General features: G+C 31.7%; 1 protein-coding gene and 1 long non-coding RNA gene across 3 annotated transcripts in view; both read right to left on the bottom strand.

The window, feature by feature from the left end:
* Positions 1-24,037, bottom strand: part of LOC114336054 (dedicator of cytokinesis protein 3) — a 403,673-nt gene that overhangs the window by 43,823 nt on the left and 335,813 nt on the right. For both annotated transcript variants that reach the window (XM_050659323.1, XM_050659324.1), the window contains 2 exons: positions 16,811-17,005; positions 13,558-13,699 (listed from right to left, as the gene is read on the bottom strand). In XM_050659323.1, coding sequence (XP_050515280.1) covers positions 13,558-13,699; positions 16,811-17,005 — 337 coding nt within the window. The remainder of the gene's footprint in view (positions 1-13,557; positions 13,700-16,810; positions 17,006-24,037) is intronic.
* LOC126890416 (uncharacterized) lies at positions 2,107-4,846 on the bottom strand. The gene is made up of 2 exons (XR_007700312.1): positions 4,075-4,846; positions 2,107-2,288 (listed from the first exon to the last, which is right to left on the bottom strand). It is a non-coding gene; the product is annotated as an uncharacterized LOC126890416 (long non-coding RNA).

Raw genomic sequence — 24,037 nt, 5'->3', positions numbered from 1 at the left:
TTTTGATTTCAGATGAGACTAGTTATGCTGCCAACGCAAAAAAACTTAAACTCTACAAAAATGAATATTTTTGGCTGAAACTTTTTTTGAGACTACCTTAAGTACTATACTTTTACATGTTCCAATTATAAATAAAAATAAATTTTAGTTTTCGAGATATAATTTTTTTAAAAAGTCACTTTTTTTACCCACAAGACCTATGTAACCCCTTAAAAAAATGTTTGGAAGAATATGTTTGATGGCCAAGATGCATACATATATTTAGAAGGAAAGTTCCTGATTTCTGTAGTATAATACATAATACCGAAGAGGAAGTAGCCCTAAGCTCCGGACTCCACTTGCGATTTGTAGTTGTGAAGATTGAACACATTCTTTCAAATAGAAGTCAATCCATGATTATTTAGTCACAAATGGATTGACTTGTATTTGAAACAATGTGTTCAATCTTCCTGATTACAAATCGCAAGTGGAGTGCGGCGGTAATAACACCAAAATATTCCATATAGGTCCATAGAAGGTACACAGACATTGAAAAATTCCTGGAATATCCCCGAAAACATGTTCCCTGAACATCCCAGGAAAATCCTGTGTCAGCATTTTAAACATTACCTGAATGTCTTATTGGAACATTCCATGAATGTCCACGAATGTTCTCTGGACATTCAAAATATATTTTGTAGACATTCCCTGGATATACCAGAAATACAGTGATGAGCGCTCTAATAACCGGCAAAATAGCACAAAAGATGTATTAAGTAGTGAGATAAAAAGACATGAAACTAGTTGAGCTGGGAAATTTAGCGATATTAACTTATACATTTAGATTGTATTGATTGTGTACCACCTTCAGACGTATCAGACGAGTTTGGAAACTACCACTGTCACAGTGACAGTTTTAGTTGACATACTCCTCCGATATGTGTAAAGGTGGGATCAATATAACGTAAATTTAAAGGTTAATTTCGCTAAATTTCCCAGCTCAACTAGTTTCATTTGCACCTATTGCAGTTATGTAAAAAATTGAACTCTGCATGCTACTCAATAAGAGTGCTTAAAGAGTACTTACAGCAGGATACTCTTCTTACTGTTTATTATGCTAACTATTATTCTCAACTACGTTATGGAATCATGTTCTGGGGAAGTGCAGTGGCAACATCAGAGCTTCTTATCATTCAGAAAAAAGTAATACGGATTATTCTTGGGATGAAAATCAAAGAATCATGCAGGGGGAAATTTAAACTACTAAATATACTTACTTTTCCAGCCATCTACATTTATGAATGTTTAAAATTTCTTTTTAAGAACCCTTTATTATTTAACCATTACATCCCCAATCATACCCATCACACAAGAGCTCTAAACCTAATTATCCCTAGACACAGGCTTACTCTAACAGAACGAAGTCCACTATATGCCTGTATCAAATTCCACAACAAGTTACCATCAGCGTTAAAACAAGAGATTCAATTTGGAAGATTTAAAAGAGAGTTATTTAAATATCTGGTCATTGTAGAACCATATACTGTGGTGGAATACCTGGAGTATTAGTTGTTTTTTGTTTTTGTAACATGTAATGTCTAAATTTTTATTTTTAATTTTAATTTTAACTATGATAAAAATTGTTCTATGTACTTTAGATTTATACAACCTCTTTTCTTTTTACTTTTACATTTACTTGACGTTATTTGCTCAAATATGTCAAAATTTTATGCAAATAAAAATTATTCTATTCTATTCATTTCTTTTTATCTCACAACTAAATATGTTGCCCATATCTTGCCGGTTATTAGGGCACTTATCACTGTACATCCTTGCTGATGTGACAATACCTCCTATCTGTTTTTTCATGAGTTTTGTATGAGAGATGGAAAAACATGTTTTAAGGTCACCTCCTGTGTTCATATGTAAGTTTTGACTTGTTTTGTAGTTCATAGATAGTTTAATTTACTACAATTTGTCAAAATTAAGTCAAAAAATATCATATGAAAACAGGAGGTGACCCTAAGACAAGTTTTTAGTCTCTCTTACAAAACTCATGAAAAAACAGATAGGATGTATTATTACATAACTGACGATATGTGGCCATACCAAATAATACATCCTTGATAAATATAAACATTTTTATTGAACAAAATCTTTTCATACATTCTTTTAATGCAATTTACTGATATTCCTAAATATTTCAAAAAAATGTGTCACATTTGCTTTGTAAACCTTTCTTTTGCCTTTCGTAGCCACATATTCCGTTTCCTTCCTGGTTTTTTGTAGACCACTTCTCTCAGCTGATTCTAAAAAAAATGAAATAAATGGTAATTTTTCTATCCTTTACAATTAACAATCAGAAGAAATATTATTTACAGATAATGATATGCATAATAATAATAGGTTTGTTCTAGCATCAGTTTGAAACCATCAGCGAATAGTGGACCAGCGCGAGTAGAGGGGATCGCACTGGTGACTGTATTATGTTCTTTTACTGACCAACTGTTTGCTGATGGTTTTTGACTAGTTTGACTGTTTGCTAGAACAAACCTAATAATAATAAATATTTTGTATTTTGACAATGACATCTGATGTGGAAGTCAAAACATTAATAAAATTATTTTTTCAAGTTAACTTTCACATGCGCGTCTTAAAATTGTACTTTTAATACTTATATCATAAATAACTATTAAAACTATCTTAAGAGGAAACAGTATCGATCAACAGGTAGTGAAAATGTGTTCCAAGATTGCGGCTGTAATTTTGAATATTTTTCAAGATATTTGGCACACATATTCGTAATATAATAAAGAATGGCGGTACAGAGCCCAATTTGAAAAATATATTATTATGTGGAAATTACTCTGTAATTAAATACAATATAAAAAAAACGAGCTTGTACCGCCATTAAGAAGAACAAAAAAATACACTTTCTTCAAATACAACTTTTTTATCAGATTTTGTGTTATTTTGGAACTACTAAAATTTTTTATTTCATTAGTAGTTCCAAAATTACACAAAATCTAGGCATCGGATAAAAAAGTTTATTTGAAGAAAGTGTATTTTTTTGTTCTTCTTAATGGCGGTACAGGCTCGTTTTTTAAATATTGTATAATTACAGAGTAATTTCCACATATTAATATATTTTTCAAATTGGGCTCTGTACCGCCATTCTTTATTATTTTACGAATACGTGTGCCAAATGCCTTGAAAAAATATTCAAAATTACAGTGACAATCTTGGAACACGTTTTGGCTACCTGTTTATCGCTACTGTATTACCTTAAAACATTGTAATTTGCTAAACCAGTATATTTTACTCTACTACTACTCTACTAGCTACCTCATTTTCCACTGTTTCTAAAGACTTGTTTACATGGGTAGAGTTTTGAGGAGAGTAGAGTAGCGGTAGTACTCTACCAAAAATGGCTTGATACCATTCACATGAGGAGAGTACAAGTATAGTACTGATGCTAGTATAGTGAAACCGATTTTTGTATTTTTAAACACTCTTGATTATAAGTGCACCTTAAATTCTTAATTTTTTGCTTAAGCTCGTTTACTCCAAAGCCCCCTTTGCCATTCTTTCGACGATTTCATCCTCCGCAGCTTGCTGCAAACTTTTATTTCTGTAGTATACACTACCTAAATTCCATAAACACTGGTATTCGCCGTATTATAGCTCTACAAGTTTTAAAGTTTCATCTTCGGTGAACTTCATTTTCACTATTTACACAAAACACAATTCCAGCCAGAATGACAGCGCCCCCATGTACTCTCCTACCTACTCTATTCTGCCATAATTGAGCGTGTTCCATGGGTAGAGTGTGCAGCTGAGTAGACATTTTGGCAGTAGTGGTGGTCATAGAGTAGTTACTTTGCCATAGGTTGCTAGTCACTCTACTTTAACTCCAACTATACACTCTACCAGCTATTCTACTGTGCTGAGCATTTTTACAGGTAGAGTTACTCTACTCTATCAAGTACTTGCATCATTACTCTACCCGTGTAAACAAGTCTTAAATCTACTGAATGAAAATCTACTTAATCTTAATCTACTCTTAATGAAAAATGTCTAAAATCATTTACCCACCTAGTATTATTGTAGAATTTAAGACAGTCCAGTGCCTTGTAAATAATTTCAATATGAATATTTTTTCCTTTAATTCTCCTTTGATACCACTCCATTTTAGATTTTGGGGAACTTATTTCATTGTGTTTATAGCCCATATTTATTGAAGGAACCCAATCTGGAGATTGTTATTATCGATTAAGTCGGCTGGTTTTCCTATAAGATTAAAATGTTAACATCTTCAAAAATCATTACTGTTGTAATTGTAACTTACCAGATATAAAATGATTACAGCAGACAGGACAGGAAAATTTTCATTTCGCTAGTAAAACCTGTACATTGTATTGCATTTAACCATTGTTGTCTCTCAGATACCTTATTTAGTTCAGTTTAAAAGTGAACTTTATCTTGACTTTATCACAATTACTTTGCATTTCACACTTCAAAACACAACACCAATGAAGCATATTATCTTCCTAAATTAATACTTCCAGAGAAAATGTTAAATTAATCTTTGTACAACACAAAATTACAAAGAAATACAACTAAAATTATCTAAAATTCATTAAGAACAGATAGAATAAGATTTATCTTTTACACCCAGTAGCCATATTGATTTAATTTTGACTTGACAGCATGTTGGAATAACTCCGCACGACCACGCAACTCGAAACACAAGTACGCAAACACGGTTGCGTGAAGCGTGGCTCGCAATCGTGAAATTTACGAGACTTGCTCGACTTGTAGATTCTTGTAGCCCCATATCGGGGTGTACAGTCACTATATATATATATATATATATATATATATATATATATATATATATATATATATATATATATATATATATATATATATATATAACAAGGTTGAAATATTGGGGTAGCAGCAATCTCAAAGAAAACTCTTTATAATAGTTCCAAGCTTTCGAAAATGTTTATTTTCATCATCAGGGAAAATTATTTGAGGATGTTGAGCCGAGTTGTTAAACACATATTAAACAAAATTTTGTCCTGGTACAAATCGTAAATAAAAATTAAAATTAAAAACTATATATAAATTTTCAAAAATGCCATTTGACATACATCATTTTTTAAAATATTTTACCATTTTTCAATTTATACTCGATTTTTAGAACAATTTTTTATATATAGTTTTTAATTTTAATTTTTATTTACGATTTGTACCAGGACAAAATTTCGTTTTATATGTCAGTGTTTAACAACTAGGCTCAACATCCTCAAATAATTTTCCCTGATGATGAAAATAAACATTTTCGAAAGCTTGGAACTATTATAAAGAGTTTTCTTTGAGATTGCTGCTACCCCAATATTTCAACCTTGTTACCTAACTGTTCAGCAAATATTATATACCTGTTATATATATATATATATATATATATATATATATATATATATATATATATATATATATATATATATATATACTAGATGACCCGGTGAACTTCGTTGCACCTTAGATAGTGTGTCAGAATTAGATAATGTGTCATATTTTGATTCTAGATCAATTGCTTGAACGCAACTGCTAGAGATCAATTACTCAAAATCAACCACTCGAAAATGAATTGTTCGACATAAAAATTGATTGAAATACAAATTGCTCGAATAAAAAAGAAAATTATATGTCCAAATATTCATTCATAATAATGCAAAGTTTGTAGGTACATAATAAAGATACATTTAATATGACAAATTATATGATATTCCACGTATACAGTACGTAAATCGTTCAGCTGGACATAGGGAACATACAATATAATATATATTTAGATACGTAAATACATACATTGTATTATTTTGAGATAATTGTGGCAACTGAGCTGTCTCGATGACAATATTTTCGGCCTCATATGAAAAGTGCCTAAGTCCCAGAATAAGCAAAAATGAGATTTTTTGCGCCATCTGATTAATATTTATGGTACGTATGCATAGCAAGGTAAAAAAAGAAAGAGTGTACTTTTTACGCACGTAAGAACGTGCGTTTTTACTTTTATTATATGATTGTAACGAAATCAATATAGTTTATTTATATTTAATTTAAATATTAAACTAATTTTAATACTGACTACTTTCCAAAAATTAAAAAAATAAAAGAATAAAACACACACAAACACATTGAAAAATGCCACAAAGAAATGATTTCTGAACAATAATTGTTGCCAAAAATTTTAATTAAATACGTATTTCCTGGAAAAAATTATATAATAATATACTTACAATCATAAAATGTATAAAACAATAAAAAGCCGCTCGAAAGTCAAAGCGACAAAGTATATGTCATGTGGAAATGTACACCAACTGAACGTTTACACCATAAACTTTTTGACATTGTGTTTATTTATATGAATTTAATCAAATTATTAGTTTGATTTTTGTCGAATTAAAATATTAAAATACAACAAAATATAGAGTGAGAAAACGATATATTAGATGAAGATTTGTAGAAAGTTTGTTCGTAATCAGATTATGTAAATTAAAGCATTGCTTACTAATAGGTAAGTACATTATTTTTTTTTAGATTTTCCAAATAGGTATGAAGATAAGTTTTTATTGCAATACAACTGAAACATTTAGAATTACGTATCTGTGGCTTTTCAAAACTATTTAGAAAGTCACTACAATTGTAAATTTGATTTTATTTCTGTCCTCACGACAATAAAAACTATTATAATACACCACATTTTTGTTTACCGATAACCTCCATATTGAACAATTACTGACAGATCATTTCAACACCCAATCAGAGCCTGTATAACGACTAATACCATACTGTCGGTGTGCGCATGCGCCCATCGCGCCTAAAGAAGTATAACTTCAAAAAGTTCAAAAAAGTCAATAGATGTCGCTAGAACCACAAAAAAGAATTCTATCCAACTCCATGGCGTTGATGACATTTGGAAACATGATTTAAATGTTCGAATTGTCTTCAGGAATAGATTAGAATCCGGATCTGTACCAGTTAGTATACCGTTTAATGGTTCAGGCGGTGTTTCAATTTCAGGAAGTTTCACCTTTCCTGATGCGCAACACATTCCGGCTGGCTCATTTTCAAATTTGAGGGCAATGCGGGCATTCTTTATCCATAGCACCAATTGTTACTTTTGAATGAGTATAATATTCAATATTTGGCTCATACTTGAATGCTAAACGCAGGAATGAATCAGACGTAAATACTCTATTTATCTGTTGGTGTTGTTGGTCATTGACCAGATATGCCAGATATGCGCCTCCGCCAAAATTTTGATCATTATACCAGAGATATGGTCCTTCGGCAAAATTTTGAAATATTTTTTGGTACATTAAAAATAGTAATCGTAAAGTTAAAACTTCATATTTTCACTGATTTTAGTACAATTTTCGCTTGTTCTTCTCGTGTGCTTAGTGTCGTCTCTCGTGCTCTCGTATTGTCCTAGGGCCTCGTTTTGCTATCTCGGAAACTAATTGAGCTAGAGAGACGATTTATACACCGTTTTCTTCGCAATTAAGCAAGGAGTCCACCTGCCAAATTTCATGAAAATCGGTCAAGCGGTTTCGGAGGAGTACGGTAACAAAGCCTGCGAATTAGAATTTTATATATATAGATGTTAAACCACGAAATTTTTTTAAAAAAATAACGGTTAAAGATAGAAAAGTGAAAATTTAGGATTGTATGTATCTTTCGCTTGTGAATCATATACAATTAAGAAAAATCGGTTTGTCGAAAAATAAAAAAAAAATTTAGGGGGGGCAAAGCCCCCTTATGACGTACGGCTATGAAATATAGATAACAACCTACTCCCTGTCCGGTCGAGTCCACCTGCCAAATTTCATGAAAATCGGTCAAGCGGTTTCGGAGGAGTACGGTAACAAAGCCTGCGAATTAGAATTTTATATATATAGATGTTAAACCACGAAATTTTTTTAAAAAAATAACGGTTAAAGATAGAAAAGTGAAAATTTAGGATTGTATGTATCTTTCGCTTGTGAATCATATACAATTAAGAAAAATCGGTTTGTCGAAAAATAAAAAAAAAATTTAGGGGGGGCAAAGCCCCCTTATGACGTACGGCTATGAAATATAGATAACAACCTACTCCCTGTCCGGTCGAGTCCACCTGCCAAATTTCATGAAAATCGGTCAAGCGGTTTCGGAGGAGTACGGTAACAAAGCCTGCGAATTAGAATTTTATATATATAGATGTTAAACCACGAAATTTTTTTAAAAAAATAACGGTTAAAGATAGAAAAGTGAAAATTTAGGATTGTATGTATCTTTCGCTTGTGAATCATATACAATTAAGAAAAATCGGTTTGTCGAAAAATAAAAAAAAAATTTAGGGGGGGCAAAGCCCCCTTATGACGTACGGCTATGAAATATAGATAACAACCTACTCCCTGTCCGGTCGAGTCTACCTGCCAAATTTCATGAAAATCGGTCCAGCGGTTTCGGAGGAGTACGGTAACAAAGCCTGCGAATTAGAATTTTATATATATATATATATAGATGTTAAACCACGAAAATTTTTTAAAAAAATAACGGTTAAAGATAGAAAAGTGAAAATTTAGGATTATATGTATCTTTTGCTTGTGAATCATATACAATTAAGAAAAATCGGTTTGTCGAAAAATAAAAAAAAAATTTAGGGGGGGCAAAGCCCCCTTATAACGTACGGCTATGAAATATAGATAACAACCTACTCCCTGTCCGGTCCAGTCCACCTGCCAAATTTCATGAAAATCGGTCAAGCGGTTTCGGAGGAGTACGGTAACAAAGCCTGCGAATTAGAATTTTATATATATAGATGTTAAACCACGAAATTTTTTTAAAAAAATAACGGTTAAAGATAGAAAAGTGAAAATTTAGGATTATATGTATCTTTTGCTTGTGAATCATATACAATTAAGAAAAATTGGTTTGTAGAAAAATAAAAAAAAAATTTAGGGGGGGCAAAGCCCCCTTATAACGTACGGCTATGAAATATTGATAACAACGTACTCCCTGTCCGGTCGAGCCCACCTGCCAAATTTCATGAAAATCGGTCAAGCGGTTTCGGAGGAGTACGGTAACAAAGCCTGCGAATTAGAATTTTATATATATACTAGATGACCCGGTGAACTTCGTTGCACCTTAGATAGTGGGTCATAATTAGATAATGTGTTATAATTTTGATTCTAGTTCAATAAGGAACTTGCATAAATTTGAAATTCGAAAAGAATCTTATAAATCGCAACATAAAATAATTTAAAACATGTACCTATCAAAGATAAAAAGTTGTTTTTGTGTTCCGTTTGGCCCCTAAAGACAATTCTAAATTCAAATTATTGCAGCTAGCCTAAAACGCGTCGTGACGTCATAGGGTTGTGTGTCTAAATTCTGCACCAGCAAAGTAAACAAAATTGTATATAATTTTAATTTTATTTTAATTACTGACCCGACGAACTTCGTACCGGTGTTATTGTGAATTAAATAATGATATCTCAAAGTTCACTAAGTAAATTAACAGAAAATCTAAAAAATAATGTATGACAAAAATTTGCATCAATGTAATGCTTTTTTATAAACAATACTCTATTCTTGGTGCAAAATAAATAACGATGACGGTTTCCCTACGCGCAAAAATTTTCCGTGTGCCAAACCTGAAAACTCGTTACTTTTTAAACGAAGTTATTCTTGCAATTTTCTAACGGTAAGTCCGTTGGAATCATTAGTATAAGCGGGATCAGGACATCATTTTCTTTGTATATTTCCAAACCATCTCTCTTATCAATTAAAACACATATTCTTCTACTTTTAAGTCGGCAAAACAGTAATTTGCATTGAGACATATTAAAAATATAACATTTTATTGATATGACCAAACCATCTCTCAAATGAAATCAAATACGTCATACTCTTTCACTCATGAATTGAAACACACATTTTTCAACTTTTAGGTAGGCAAAATAGTGAGTAGTATTGAGAAATATTAAACATATATACTTAACTTTCTTTTGATATGACCAAACCATCTCCCTCATAAATTACAAACACATATTCTTCCACTTTTAAGTCGGTAAAACAGTAATTTGCATTGAGAAATATTAAACATAATTTTATAACTTTCTTTTGATCTGTCCAAACCATCTCACCCACGAATTCAAACACATATTCTTCCCCTTTAAGCCGGCCAAATTCTGATTTGCATTGAGAAATATTAAACATAATATCTTATATATTCGAAAACAATGTTATATAGTATATAACATTCTTTTCATATGACCAAACCATCTCGCTCATGAATAAACAAACCCATATTCTTCCATTTTTTCAGCAAAACAGTAACTTGTATTGAGAAATATTAAACAAATTTGTATAAAATTATTTTGATATGTCCACACCATCTCTCTTATAAATTGAAACACATATTCTTCCATTTTGAATAGGCAACACAGTGAGTAGCATTGAGAGATATGAAACATATATAACATTCCTTTGATATGACCACACCTTCTCTCTCAGGAATTCAAAAACATACTGTTGCACTTTTAACACAATGCGTGTAACGTATTGTGTTAAAAGTGCAACAATAATAAGTTGCACCCATAGAGCACTGCATGACTCAGTGCACTTTTAACTCGCCCCCATCAAATATTAAATGTAAAATAAATTTTATTTTTTTAATTCATACCTTAAAATTCTAAATATTAATTAATTATGACAATAACAAAAAATATTATCGATCATTTAAGACACGCAATAGTGTTCACGATATTTTTCGTTTGTTCATCTAGTTAACATGCATAAACTGGATGGTTTGCCCAGGCGAAAGCAAGTTTTTTTGAAAATTTCGTAAAATTAAAAAATTCATATTTTATCCAATTTGAGTCCAAAAGTTAATCTGCTGCACTTTTCTATTATAAAATTTCCCGTTGTTTCTTATTCTGTGCTCAGAATTTTTCTACGACTTACGGTTCGCGCTAAAGCACGGCATAACGCAGTTCGGAAACGGACTGCGCTAGAGAAGTAAAAATAGTACCGTTTTGTTCGGGTTCCAGCAGGGAGTCCACCTGCCAAATTTCACGAAAATCGGTCAAGCGGTTTCGGAGGAGTACGGTAACAAAGCCTGCGAATTAGAATTTTATATATATAGATGTTAAACCACGAAATTTTTTTAAAAAAATAACGGTTAAAGATAGAAAAGTGAAAATTTAGGATTATATGTATCTTTTGCTTGTGAATCATATACAATTAAGAAAAATCGGTTTGTCGAAAAATAAAAAAAATTTTTAGGGGGGGCAAAGCCCCCTTATAACGTACGGCTATGAAATATAGATAACAACCTACTCCCTGTCCGGTCGAGTCCACCTGCCAAATTTCATAAAAATCGGTCAAGTGGTTTCGGAGGAGTTTGGCAACAAAACCTGCGAAAGAGAATTTTATATATATAGATGTTAAACCACGAAATTTTTTTAAAAAAATAACGGTTAAAGATAGAAAAGTGAAAATTTAGGATTATATGTATCTTTTGCTTGTGAATCATATACAATTAAGAAAAATCGGTTTGTCGAAAAATAAAAAAAAATTTTAGGGGGGGCAAAGCCCCCTTATAACGTACGGCTATGAAATATAGATAACAACCTACTCCCTGTCCGGTCGAGTCCACCTGCCAAATTTCATGAAAATCGGTCAAGTGGTTTCGGAGGAGTTTGGCAACAAAGCCTGCGAAAGAGAATTTTATATATATAGATGTTAAACCACGAAATTTTTTTAAAAAAATAACGGTTAAAGATAGAAAAGTGAAAATTTAGGATTATATGTATCTTTTGCTTGTGAATCATATACAATTAAGAAAAATCGGTTTGTCGAAAAATAAAAAAAAATTTTAGGGGGGGCAAAGCCCCCTTATAACGTACGGCTATGAAATATAGATAACAACCTACTCCCTGTCCGGTCGAGTCCACCTGCCAAATTTCATGAAAATCGGTCAAGCGGTTTCGGAGGAGTACGGTAACAAAGCCTGCGAATTAGAATTTTATATATATAGATGTTAAACCACGAAATTTTTTTAAAAAAATAACGGTTAAAGATAGAAAAGTGAAAATTTAGGATTATATGTATCTTTTGCTTGTGAATCATATACAATTAAGAAAAATCGGTTTGTCGAAAAATAAAAAAAAATTTTAGGGGGGGCAAAGCCCCCTTATAACGTACGGCTATGAAATATAGATAACAACCTACTCCCTGTCCGGTCGAGTCCACCTGCCAAATTTCATAAAAATCGGTCAAGTGGTTTCGGAGGAGTTTGGCAACAAAGCCTGCGAAAGAGAATTTTATATATATAGATATATATATATATAGTTCACTGAGTGTGTTTCAAAGATCTACATCTTATGTTTTTATATATATATATATATATATATATATATATATATATATATATATATATATATATATATATATATATATATATATATATATATATATATATATATATATATATATATATATATATATATATATATTATTAATAAATTCCAGAAGTCTGACGGGCTTAAAATGATTAGTTTTAAAAAAACTGTAGTTAAAAGCGAATAACGGATTTTTGTAGTTTGGTTAAAAATGCCATTTTCTTCAGAATAGAAAAATTATCATTAGAGATACGAAAAAATGTTTAAATATGAAATTGTAGATCATTTAATTCCCAAGAACTTGGTTTGAAAAAATTTTTTCTACGGCAAGAATTGAGTAAATCGTAAATGAGTATAATATCGAAAACATTGATTTTTTCGATATAAAACTAACACATTCGATAGCGAATAAATAGAAAACTGTTAATTTTATCAAAAAAATGTATAGACTATTTTTTGTCTAAAATTAATGTTTTTTCAACTTTTGCGGTCAAAATATAATAAAAAATTTCCACTCCCGAGATGGGGTGGCAACCACCCCCATGGTAAAAGCGCCTTTCGGCATCATATAGATTTTGATTCTTGGACTATCCACTACTTATTGTTAAATTTTCAAGCAAATCTATCTATTCTGTAAAAATTGCGAGGTGAAAAGCTTCGGTTCCTGGACTATATGGCAGGTACTGGAAAGCTCATCTAATAATATTACACTCTTGTGAATGCAGTACAACGATTCTATAACAAACTTCGATCAAAAATAAAGACTAACAACCAGTTCTCCGAGAATTTTAGGTTAAATAAGGTACTACGGCAAAGCTGCTGTCTATCTCCAACACTGTTCAAGAACTGCTAATGTTGATCAAATTTACAAATTTGTTTGAATTTTAAACTATATACTCCATATTTGAACTCGGAACTCTTGCTTAAAAGGCAATGTCCACTTGAAAGGATGGAAAAAATATCAACAAGTAGGTAAATAATCTAATTTTAGTTACTTTGCTGCATTTCTTAATGCATCAACGAGTTTGTTTTACGTTTGTAGACAAGGTTTTTTGGGTACAAGGTTTTGTGGGTTTAAGTATTTGTGCTGATATAAAATACAATTTTAAAAGGATACATTGTGCATCTGAGTTAATAATAGCGTCATCTGGAGGAGTGTTTTTCATCAAAATCTGTGCGGATGGAAATTCCGTTTGTAATCTTTGAGTGAAGGCACCAATTCGTTCGTATTCCAGTCCTCTATATACAAATTGTTTATTCTAGAACAAAAAAAAAACATGAATACAACTTTGCTTGTAATTATTTTGTTTTCTACGTTTGCAGCGTGGGCCAACAGCCTTAATTAAAAAAAAATATTTGATTTGAAAGCTAACCTCACGAAAACTTAAAGTTAGGAAGTCAGAGACAAGTAGTGCCTCGCCTGTAATAAGAAGAAAAAAGAAAAGATGCTAATAAGAAAAAAAATTTAACGAAATAATTGCTATTTGTCTTAACTAAAGTAATATACTAGAATATTTAGCAAGAAGAGAGTCAACAAATGACTTATAACTTTGGGTGAAATTATTATTGAAAGTAATTCCCAACAAGGTAACAAAATATAATTCCCATAAAAGTAAATAGTCTACGATTAAAAAGTATCCAACAATATTTACACTTAAGAGGCTATCCTAGTTATAGTGTAAAAGTATGAAATTCATATACTTTTTTGGGAATTTCTGAAATAAAAACTACTGTAGGTACCAGTTGCTTTGAAAATTTGCATGAGCATTTATTATAAAAAGAAGTACATGTAAAAAAAAGAATGTGTGTGTACTTTGTACGCACGTAAGAAGTTATACTTCTATTATATGATTATATGATTATATGATTATAAACGAAATTAATATACTTTTTATTTATATTTTATTTAAATATTAAATTAATTTATACTTAATACTTCTCAAACATTTTTATTAAAACAGTGCCAAAAATTAAAATAATAAAAAAATAAAACACACACAAACACATTAAAAATGCCACAAATGATTTCTGAACATTAATTGTCGGAAAAATTTTTAACTAAATACGTATTTTCTGAAAATAAAATTATATAATAAATATACTTACAATCATAAAATGTATAAAAAAAAATAAAAAAATAAAAGTTTCTATTGGGATTCGAACCAACTTACCACGCGGCTGGTATTTGCGTTGTATTGGGATTCACCCGCATTAAAACTGCATCACAGAGACAGCTTGTCATTATGTGCGAAGATCGTCTAACTAAACAGATTAACCTTTTGACATTTTTAACTTATGTAAATCAAATTATTTTGATTTTGAATTGAAATGATTTAGAATTGAAAAAATACAACAAAACATAGGGTAAGAAGACAATATATTAGATGAATATTGATAGAAATTTTGATGGTAATCAAATTATGTAAAAAAAAGTATTACATACTACTTATGTATTTTGGTAGGTTCAAGGTAGGTATCGGAGCCCGTATAACGACTAATAAATTTCGCAATCACTTGCGTCGTGCAAAGTGGCTATGTTCAAATATCATAACAAAATTTGATCAACTATTTATAAAACACTTACCAGTGAAAGATTCTTTAGCTTTGAATAAGCGAGATCTGCGGCACTCATACTAGGCACAGTTTGATGAGCTTTCACATGAGATTTCACATGAGCAACAATCATCTCTTCTATGTAAATAAGTCCAAAAATATAATATGAAAACTATTTAAAAAGGCAGTATAACCATTAACTAACTTTTTGTTTGTTGTTTCTCTTCCTACAAATTTTAAAACGCAACAAGCATACATTATAACCAAACACAGTCCCACAGCTGTGCCACAGCTGCCATATTGGATAATTTTTGTCATGTCATTTGAACATCCAATCAGAACAAAGTTATAATGCGCATGCGCCCGGTCGCTAGGTTTTCCCATATAAAATTTCACCGTCATTACGCCCGTAAAGAAGTATAACTTCAAAAATTCATAATAAAATATTGAAAATTAAACGACTTAAGCGCCATCTGCTAGCACTGTAAAAAAACATAGCTCCACTGCTGCAGTGGTTGGGACTAATAAAGATCCTGAAATATAAAAGTTCAAAATGATTATTGAAATATAAGGTATTTTCTATACCATCAACTAGGGAATATTTGATTGAATAAAAAATGTCAATTTGGCGGTTTTTGAAACTGAGAATTTTTTAGCTAATTTAAAAAAAAATTTCAACACTTCGTCGTTTTTCCAAATTTTAATATTTTTCAAAAATCCTAGTTGACGGTATAGAAAATAACTTTAGTCCAGGGTAATAAGGTTTTTTCCATGACACAGCCAGAGTACTAAAGCGTTTTTTCGACAGGATAAGAGCAAATTGAAACTATTTCCTGCGTAGGATCTGGCGGCCATTTTTATTTATAAACAATTAATGGCTGGTTGCACCAACAGATCTTAAGCTTAAGTCGAGAATATCATAAGAATTAATTTAATATAATTATAATTTATTACAATAAGGATACCATAATATAATAATAGGTATAATTAATAATAAGGTAAGAATCTAAAATTATGATGCAACGTAAATATTACTCAAGGAGGCCCTATATATAAGTAGAGCTTAGCTAAACTGGAGCTTAAGATCTGTTGGTGCAACCAGGCATAAGTGTCAAAGAATGGCATTTTTCACTTTTTTTTCAAATCAATGGAAAACAGGGAAACTTATGGTTTTACAAATATCTTCAAGATTATGGAAACATCTTTAAAATGACGTATTACAAAGTTTGATTTACTCATTTATTGTTAATGTAATTGCGAAAAAAGGTCGCAAACTTTGTAATACGTCGTTTTAAAGCTTTTTCCATAATCTCGAAGATATTTGTACTAAAAAATCATAAGTTTCACTGTTTTCCGTTGATTTGAAAAAAAAAGGGGAAAATGCAATTTTTTGACAGTTAATTGTTTATAAATAAAAATGGCCGCCAGATCATACGCAGGAAATAGTTATAATTAGTTCCTATAGGTATTACCTGTCGAAAAAACGCTTCAGTACCCTGGCTGCTGAAGTGTCACGAACAGGGTATATTTTTGTCTTATTACCCTGGCCTACTTATATGTATTTCAATAATCACTGCAGCAGTGGAGCTGTTTTTTTTCACGGTACCAGCAGATGGCGCATAAATCGTTTAATTTTCAATATTTTTTTAGGAAACTTTTTTTACATGTCCTTTTTTTATAATAAATGCTCATGCATATTTTCAAAACAATTGGTGCAGTACTTTTTATTTTAGAAATTCTCAAAAAAGTATATGAATTTCGTACTTTTACACTAGGATTGCCCCTTAATCCCAAAATTAAAAATGCAATATACTTACTCTTACAAATAATGGAAAACTTAAACCGTAAAATCCCACTCGGAAATATTCCGGTTCAGGACGGAGTTGTGTTAAAATATTATCATAAAACTTAGCCTGGTATCTTAAAATATCACTTAATAATTTGTAGTCGAAGAAAATAGTTTCATACAAATTTGCTAATTCCTTTAGTAGAGGTATTCCTTTTTCCCAGCACTAAAATAAAAAAAAACTCATTGTATTTGAATCACATATTTTAAGTAACATTTTAACGGAAATTTAGGTTATGACCGCATTTGAGTACCGCATTTGAGGGGTTTCTGTACTACATGATGTAAAACGTGAATCCCTTTCCCTTTTCCTCGTTCGCCTTCTTTTTGCTCTGACGTTGTATACATATTGTTTCCAAAATTTTTAAAATTTTTTAATGTGTACTTAATAACTATAAAATTGTATTTAAGTAGTATAACTCACGCCATTTATTTGGTGTCTGTTTCTGTTTTTATTTTGTTTGTAGTTTTTATTATTTTTAGTTTTTTATTGTATTTTTTATTTTGTATAAGCTTTGTCCACAAATTGTAAAAATTTTTTGACAATAAAGCATACCAATCAATCAAAAAAAAATGAATCAATTGTGCGCAGTGGCAACCATGGAAAACACTAATTTTCTTATTAATGTTCTCCAAACAGAGCAAGTGGTTGCATGTCATTTGTCTAATCTTCGATTAAAACAAGGAAAAAAATGGAGAATATTAGTGAACAAAACAATGAAAATGTGAAGAAACGGAAGAAAGGAGTGAAACAAGTAGAGTACCAAAGAGAGAAAGTTAAAAAGGCCAGAGTAAAAGGAACAGCATATACGAATTCGAATTATAAAGGAAATTTGGTTCCCGAAAGACACAGGGGCGTATCTTGCAGGTTTGATTTATTATTATTATCATTGGGTAGGTGTTTTAAAAATAGTTGTTAAAAATAGATGCAATATGAAATGTTTTGAGAAAGTAGCCTTAGGTCATCAAGATGAACTTTTAACTAAATTTCATCAGTTTGAAACCAAAAATAAACAAGATGCGTTTCTTCAAAGTTTAATTCGTGTTGTACCAATAAAACGCTGAAAAAAGAATCCTGTGACGAATTTTCAGCGCAAAAATTCTTTTCAATACACAGTTTCAACAAGTTCTGGTGTTACAAATGTTTTTTTTTATTTTTTTTTTATCCGCATCAACCACTCGGGTTATTAGCGGTACATTTATAATACAAAATAGATAGAGCAAAAGATACATTTTTAGAATATAAGAATGACAAAAATATGGAAATTATTTAGAGTTTACAAAGAAAAAAAGAAATGAATCATAATTTGTTATACAGTTTACAATGATTTACAAAAGATAAAACTTCATTGAATTTTGTGACCAGTGCTTCTTTCAGGCTGTTGGGTATCTTGAATATTGTTTTCGCTGAAGTGTATTCTGGACATTCTATTATTATATGGTTAACTGTGAGAGGTATTTGGCATCTTTGGCACATTGGTGGCGGTTCCTTGGAGATTACGTAGCTGTGGGTAAGTCGTGTGTGTCCGAGCCGGAGTCTGCTGATAATTACTTGGTCTTTTCTTTTTGGTGGCATAGGAAGATTTTTTGAAGATATGTCTGGTTTAATGGTTTTCAGATTTGTGTTTGTTTGATCCCATATTTCTTGCCAGATTTTGTTTACATGATTCTTGAATAAAGGTTTAGTGTCAGAGATTGGTATGCCTGTTGTAGTCGGAATGTTCACATTGTTTATCGCTTCGAACGCTGTTTTGTCTGCTAACTCATTACCAGTTATTCCTACATGGGATGGGACCCACATAAATGAGATGGTTTTCCCAGAAAATTGAAGCTGATGCAACGCGTCTTTAATTAGAAATAGATTGATGTGGGTAGGGTAAACATGTTTGATGGCCTGTAAAGAACTTAGTGAATCTGATAATATTAGTATTTGGTTTTCATTTGTATTTTTACAATGATTTAGTGCGTCAAGTATTCCTTGAAGTTCTGCGGTATAAATACTGCAGCCATCAGATAATCTAGTGGCGGAAATTACGTTTTCTGATACAGTAGCAGCAGCTATTCCGTTGCAACTTTTGGAGGCATCGGTAAAGAAAAGTTTGTAAGAAGAGTATTTGAGTAAATTTGTATGATATTGAAGCCTGATCTCAGCAGAGGTGTGTGAATGTTTGTTAGAATTATGTAAGGAGAGGTCTACTATTGGTAAAGAAACTGTCCAGGGGGGTGTCTGATATTTTTTTATGGATGCTAAGGTGTTTTGATTGATGCTATACGGTAATCGTTTAATGCGTTCGTAAAATGGTATTGCCTTGGTGGTGTAATTTCTGTATTGTTCCGGTGGTTCTTCCGATACTAAACTTGCGAGAAAGGTATTTTCCTTTGCGTTTAGAATTTTTGAATTGTAGCATAGTGATAGGTATTGTCTTCTGAGGTATAATGGTATTTCTCCTGCTAGAACTGAAGGCTTCTTATTGGAGTAGTTCTAAAGGCTCCAAAGATTAGTCGTAGAGATGTGGTTTGAATGATATCCAGTTTTTTTAGTTGATTTTTGTTTGCTGTTTCATAACACATGCATCCGTAGTCGAGCTTGCTTCTTATTAAAGTTTGATATAGCTTTAGGAGAATTCTAGTGTCTGAACCCCATTTATGATTGGATAACACTCTTAGTAAATTTATTCGTTGTTGACAGGATTGAATTAAATTGTTGATATGTGAAGTCCATGTGAGTTGTGAGTCAAATACTATACCTAAAAATTTGATTTCACGGACTTGTTTCAGAGAGTATCCATTTAGACACAGGTTTAAGTTGTACTTACAAATGTTTGTAAAAAGGCGTATATAGCATTCTTTGCTATTTATGATGACCGAGTCAGACGACTTTGTGATTTACTTGTGGCAGGAAAGTCTCCCATTGATAGACGTGGGCAAGGTATATCAGGAAACCCTATACCGGGTGCTGTTGTCAAGTTGATAGAGGACCACATAAACTCATTCCCTGTACGTGAAGCGCATTACACAGGCCCTACGTACAAATATCTTTCTGAAAAGCTAGATATCAAAAACTATGAAGATGCTGTTCACGGAAAAATATCCCGATGTAGCTTGCAACTACTACTTTTATTTAAAAAATCTTTAGAGAAAGATTTGACTTAGAATTCGGAAGGCCACAATTAGATACGTGTGTTGCTTGTGCGAATCTTTAGACGTGAAAATTAAGAGTAAATATCTAAACGAAGCTGCGAAATAAGTCGCAAAAGCTGAAAAAGAGGTTCACCAAAGGCGAGCAAGAAAATTTCATAGTAAAATGAAACAAATTAAAGAGCGTTGTTTACAAGATTCTTCTCATGAAACAATATGCATAGATTTTATGCCAAATTTAATGCTTCCCAATATTCCAGTTCAAGAGGTATTTTATCTCCATCAACTCCAACTGACTATTAAAGTATTTAAAATTCATGATCTCCAAACGAACACTGCAATGTTTTACGTAAATCACCAAGGCGTTGCAAAAACATTTTTGGATGGCCAGTAGTAGACAAAGATGACCCACATAACGTTCTTGACTAATTTTGTATTTACTACATATTTAATGTATGTAACTGAATAAATATCTTAATTTTTGCAAGTATTATTGTTTATTTTAGCCTGTAATTCAGAAGCCCCGTAAGTACAGCGACAAAATCTCTTTGTAAAATTGGCAAAAAAGAAAAAATTAATATTGTAAAACACTCATATGCACACAAACATCTCATTAAAATTATTGTAATAAATAACAGGAGTTGATTGCAAATCAGTTTTTTGTCCACCACGAAAAATGATGTTCAAAAATGATGTTCGGCGTACTTGTGGGGTTTCTAAAATATGTGATTCATTTATTCTGCAATACAAAAATATCTTATACAATGGAGTACATTCATTACACGTATGTAGTCGATGTGCGAATTATTATTCTTATTTAGTTATCTGCGCGCTGCGCTGGTGCACTTCGGACAGGCCCATTTAAATACGAAGGATTTAGCTACACCGACTCGGCGTTGGCTTTCTGACTCGGAAACCAGCGTGCACTATGGACGCCCCCTTAAGACTTATCTCTGAAATTAATCTAATTTGAAATATGAAATCCTGCATTTGCGCATAACTATAACTGAACTACAACGACGAAAATATTTACATCGCGCTATTACTCGCGGTAAAAATGGTAGTTGCTGTTGGGAACGTCAATTGCTCTTTCATTAAAGTTCGGCAGCTCCTCACAAGTCGATCGTAACAATTACAAAAGTACATACCTTACATGTACTGACTATTTTCAGACACCAAAATAATGTTCGGGGGATGGAGGTTTGGATCTATTGAGGATATTGTAGAAAGATATTTTAAGTCTAAGCACAGATCGTTCTACAATAAGACATCGTATTGTCAGAGAAACTTTCTCTGGAAAGAGATTATATTGATGAGTAAGATCGAAGAAGCTAACGCAAAACATAACCGGAAACTTTGTCTTGGGACAGAGAAATCAAAGAGGTGATCGGTGATCGTCTAGTGTCTAGTCTAATCGAATTCTGCAAAGGAAATAAGAAATAAAGGTCAACTAAGCTTAGAAAGATATATCTAGACCTCCTAAGAAACCCTCAAACACGTGAATACATATGGTGGTGGAGATATGTAGATGATGTGTTTTCAATATGGCCTCATGGATCAGAATTGTTGGATACATTCCTGAATATTATAAACGATCAAGAAGAGACAATAAAATTTACAATAAAAAAAAAAGGAATACAATAACAGCCTACCTTTCCTCGATGTTTTGATCTCAAAGAAGGATATTGGATATGAGACTCAAGTGTATAGAAAACCAACACACACCAACAGATATCTCAATTACAAGTCAAATCACAACATCAACGTTAAAAAGGGAATCATTAAATCCTTATATGATAGAGCCAAAATTACTTGTTCTAACGAAAATTCCTTTTTAGCAGAAAAACAATTGTTAACATCTGTTTTATTAAAAAATGATTTTCCTTTATCGTTTATAAATAAGGAATTGTCAAGATTGGATCGAATGGAACAGAACAACTTAGAACGGGATCCTACAACATTCACCAGAAATAATACGAGGAAAATATCAATACCATATATAAAAGGACTATCCGAGAAACTTAAAACAATAGGAAATAAATTCAACATTTCAACAACATTCAAAACAACAAACACATTGAGATCTATTCTATCTAAAACTAAACCTAACAATGATCAAGAAAGAACAAAAAATTGCATTTATAAAATACCTTGTGAATGCGAACAATTTTATTTAGGTGAGACATCAAGACCATTAGACGTTAGAATAAGTGAACATCAATCTTATATTAAAAATAGAGAATTTGAGAGATCTCAAATATGTCAACATGCATGGGATAATGAACATAGAGTTCAGTGGAGAGATTCAAGTATAGTCCTGAAAGAATCAGATAGTAAAAAGAGAAAAATCAAAGAAGCGGCTCTAATTATGCTAAATGAAACCAATTGTATCGCAAATTCCTCGGTAGAATGCAGTAGGATGTGGTTACCCATACTGAAAGAGGAAGTCAATAGAAAGAAAATACCAAGATTAGTAAGTCAATAATATCGAGCTAGTACATATTTTATATTTTAGTATTACTTATATATCTAGTATTATTAATATTATTTATAATTTAAACATGTTACAAGTCAGAATTTGGTATTATTTTTTGAGAGTAAATTAATGTAAGACCAAATACTTACGATGTCGGGATAGTATCACAGGGTTTTTCCTGGTTTTCCCTTGTGATTTACTATGAAGTCTCTAACGCGAGAATTTTACTGTCGTTGCATTTGGTTGTCTTTTTAAAGACATATCACATGCTATAATTTTTTATGACGGATATTCTTGAGTTGGGGTTAATTTCATGTAATCGAATGAACTATCTTTCAGTAAGTCGTCCCAGGAACGCAACTCATAAATATTGGCAATATCATTTTAAAGTCTTCTACTTTAAAATGTATAATATATGTCTGAATTGCCAATATAAATGAGTGAGATTAAATAAATTATTAGAAGAATTTTTTTGCTTAGCAACAACACTTTAGTTTATTTTAGTAATATTTTGTATTTTGACAACGGCACCCGATTTGGGCGTCGAAACGTTAATAAAATTATTTTTTTCATTTTAATTGTGGCTTATTTCCCATATAAATAATTAACGTGAATACATATCACAGCAGATAAATAGAAACATGTACAGAATAGCGAATATAAAAGATTGTTCAATTGAAACACATCTTTGGTGAGATTAGCCTTGTATACAATTGTAATAACTTAGCTGACGTTCTGAAATGTTAATACTGTTTGTAAATGTCACACTAATCAGTTCCTATCATTTGTATTTGATTGCGATTTTAAGTATTGTGTCTTAAAAATGACGTTTGTTGTAACAATCCATCCATTCGTGCAGTCATACAAAGTTCAACCTTGGGCGGGGATTGTCATGTTAACATTTTTTCCAACCATGAAGTACCCTTGGTCATAGATTTTATATAACCTAGAGTGCATATCAACGAAAACCTGTATGAGAAAACTTTAAACAAGGTTCATCAAACAATATGACGAAAACGTCCAGAAAAGCCTCTCATGTGCTGCCATTCTTCTGTACAACAATGCTCGGCTGTGGCTCGGCCTTATGTCGTCAAAGTAGTGAAAGGAAATCTACAACGAAAGACATGGAGGATATTAGAACAGCCACCCTATAGTTTCGATTTATCGCTCTTTAGGCCCACGATTTTCACATCTTTAGGCCCCCGAAAATGGAGTTATACAAAATGATGTAAAAAAATTCTTCGAGCTACAGCCACAAGAATTCTTTAAACATGGTATGCATCAATTGAACAAGCCTAGTACCAAACGAAAACAGAAACATCAACGAATGTTGGTGCAATATACAAAACTCGATTTTAGAGGACGTAAGAGAGTCTTTGAAAACGCATACAATATTGGCAAAACATGAGTGGATGACACAAGAAATTCTAGACCTGGTGGAATTTCGACGAAAACATAAAAATAGAAATAATTAACAAATGTCGTGAAATCAACAAACTCGTACCTAAAAAGAAAAATTAAGCAAACCAAAGAATCCTAGCTCGAGAAATCATGTAAAGACCTAAAAAACGAGATAGTTTCAAC

This window comes from Diabrotica virgifera, chromosome 8 (assembly GCF_917563875.1).
Source record: "Diabrotica virgifera virgifera chromosome 8, PGI_DIABVI_V3a".
Classification (NCBI taxonomy): domain Eukaryota; kingdom Metazoa; phylum Arthropoda; class Insecta; order Coleoptera; family Chrysomelidae; genus Diabrotica; species Diabrotica virgifera.
Note: the sequence above shows the minus strand (reverse complement) of the source record. Positions and strands in the feature narration are given on the sequence as shown.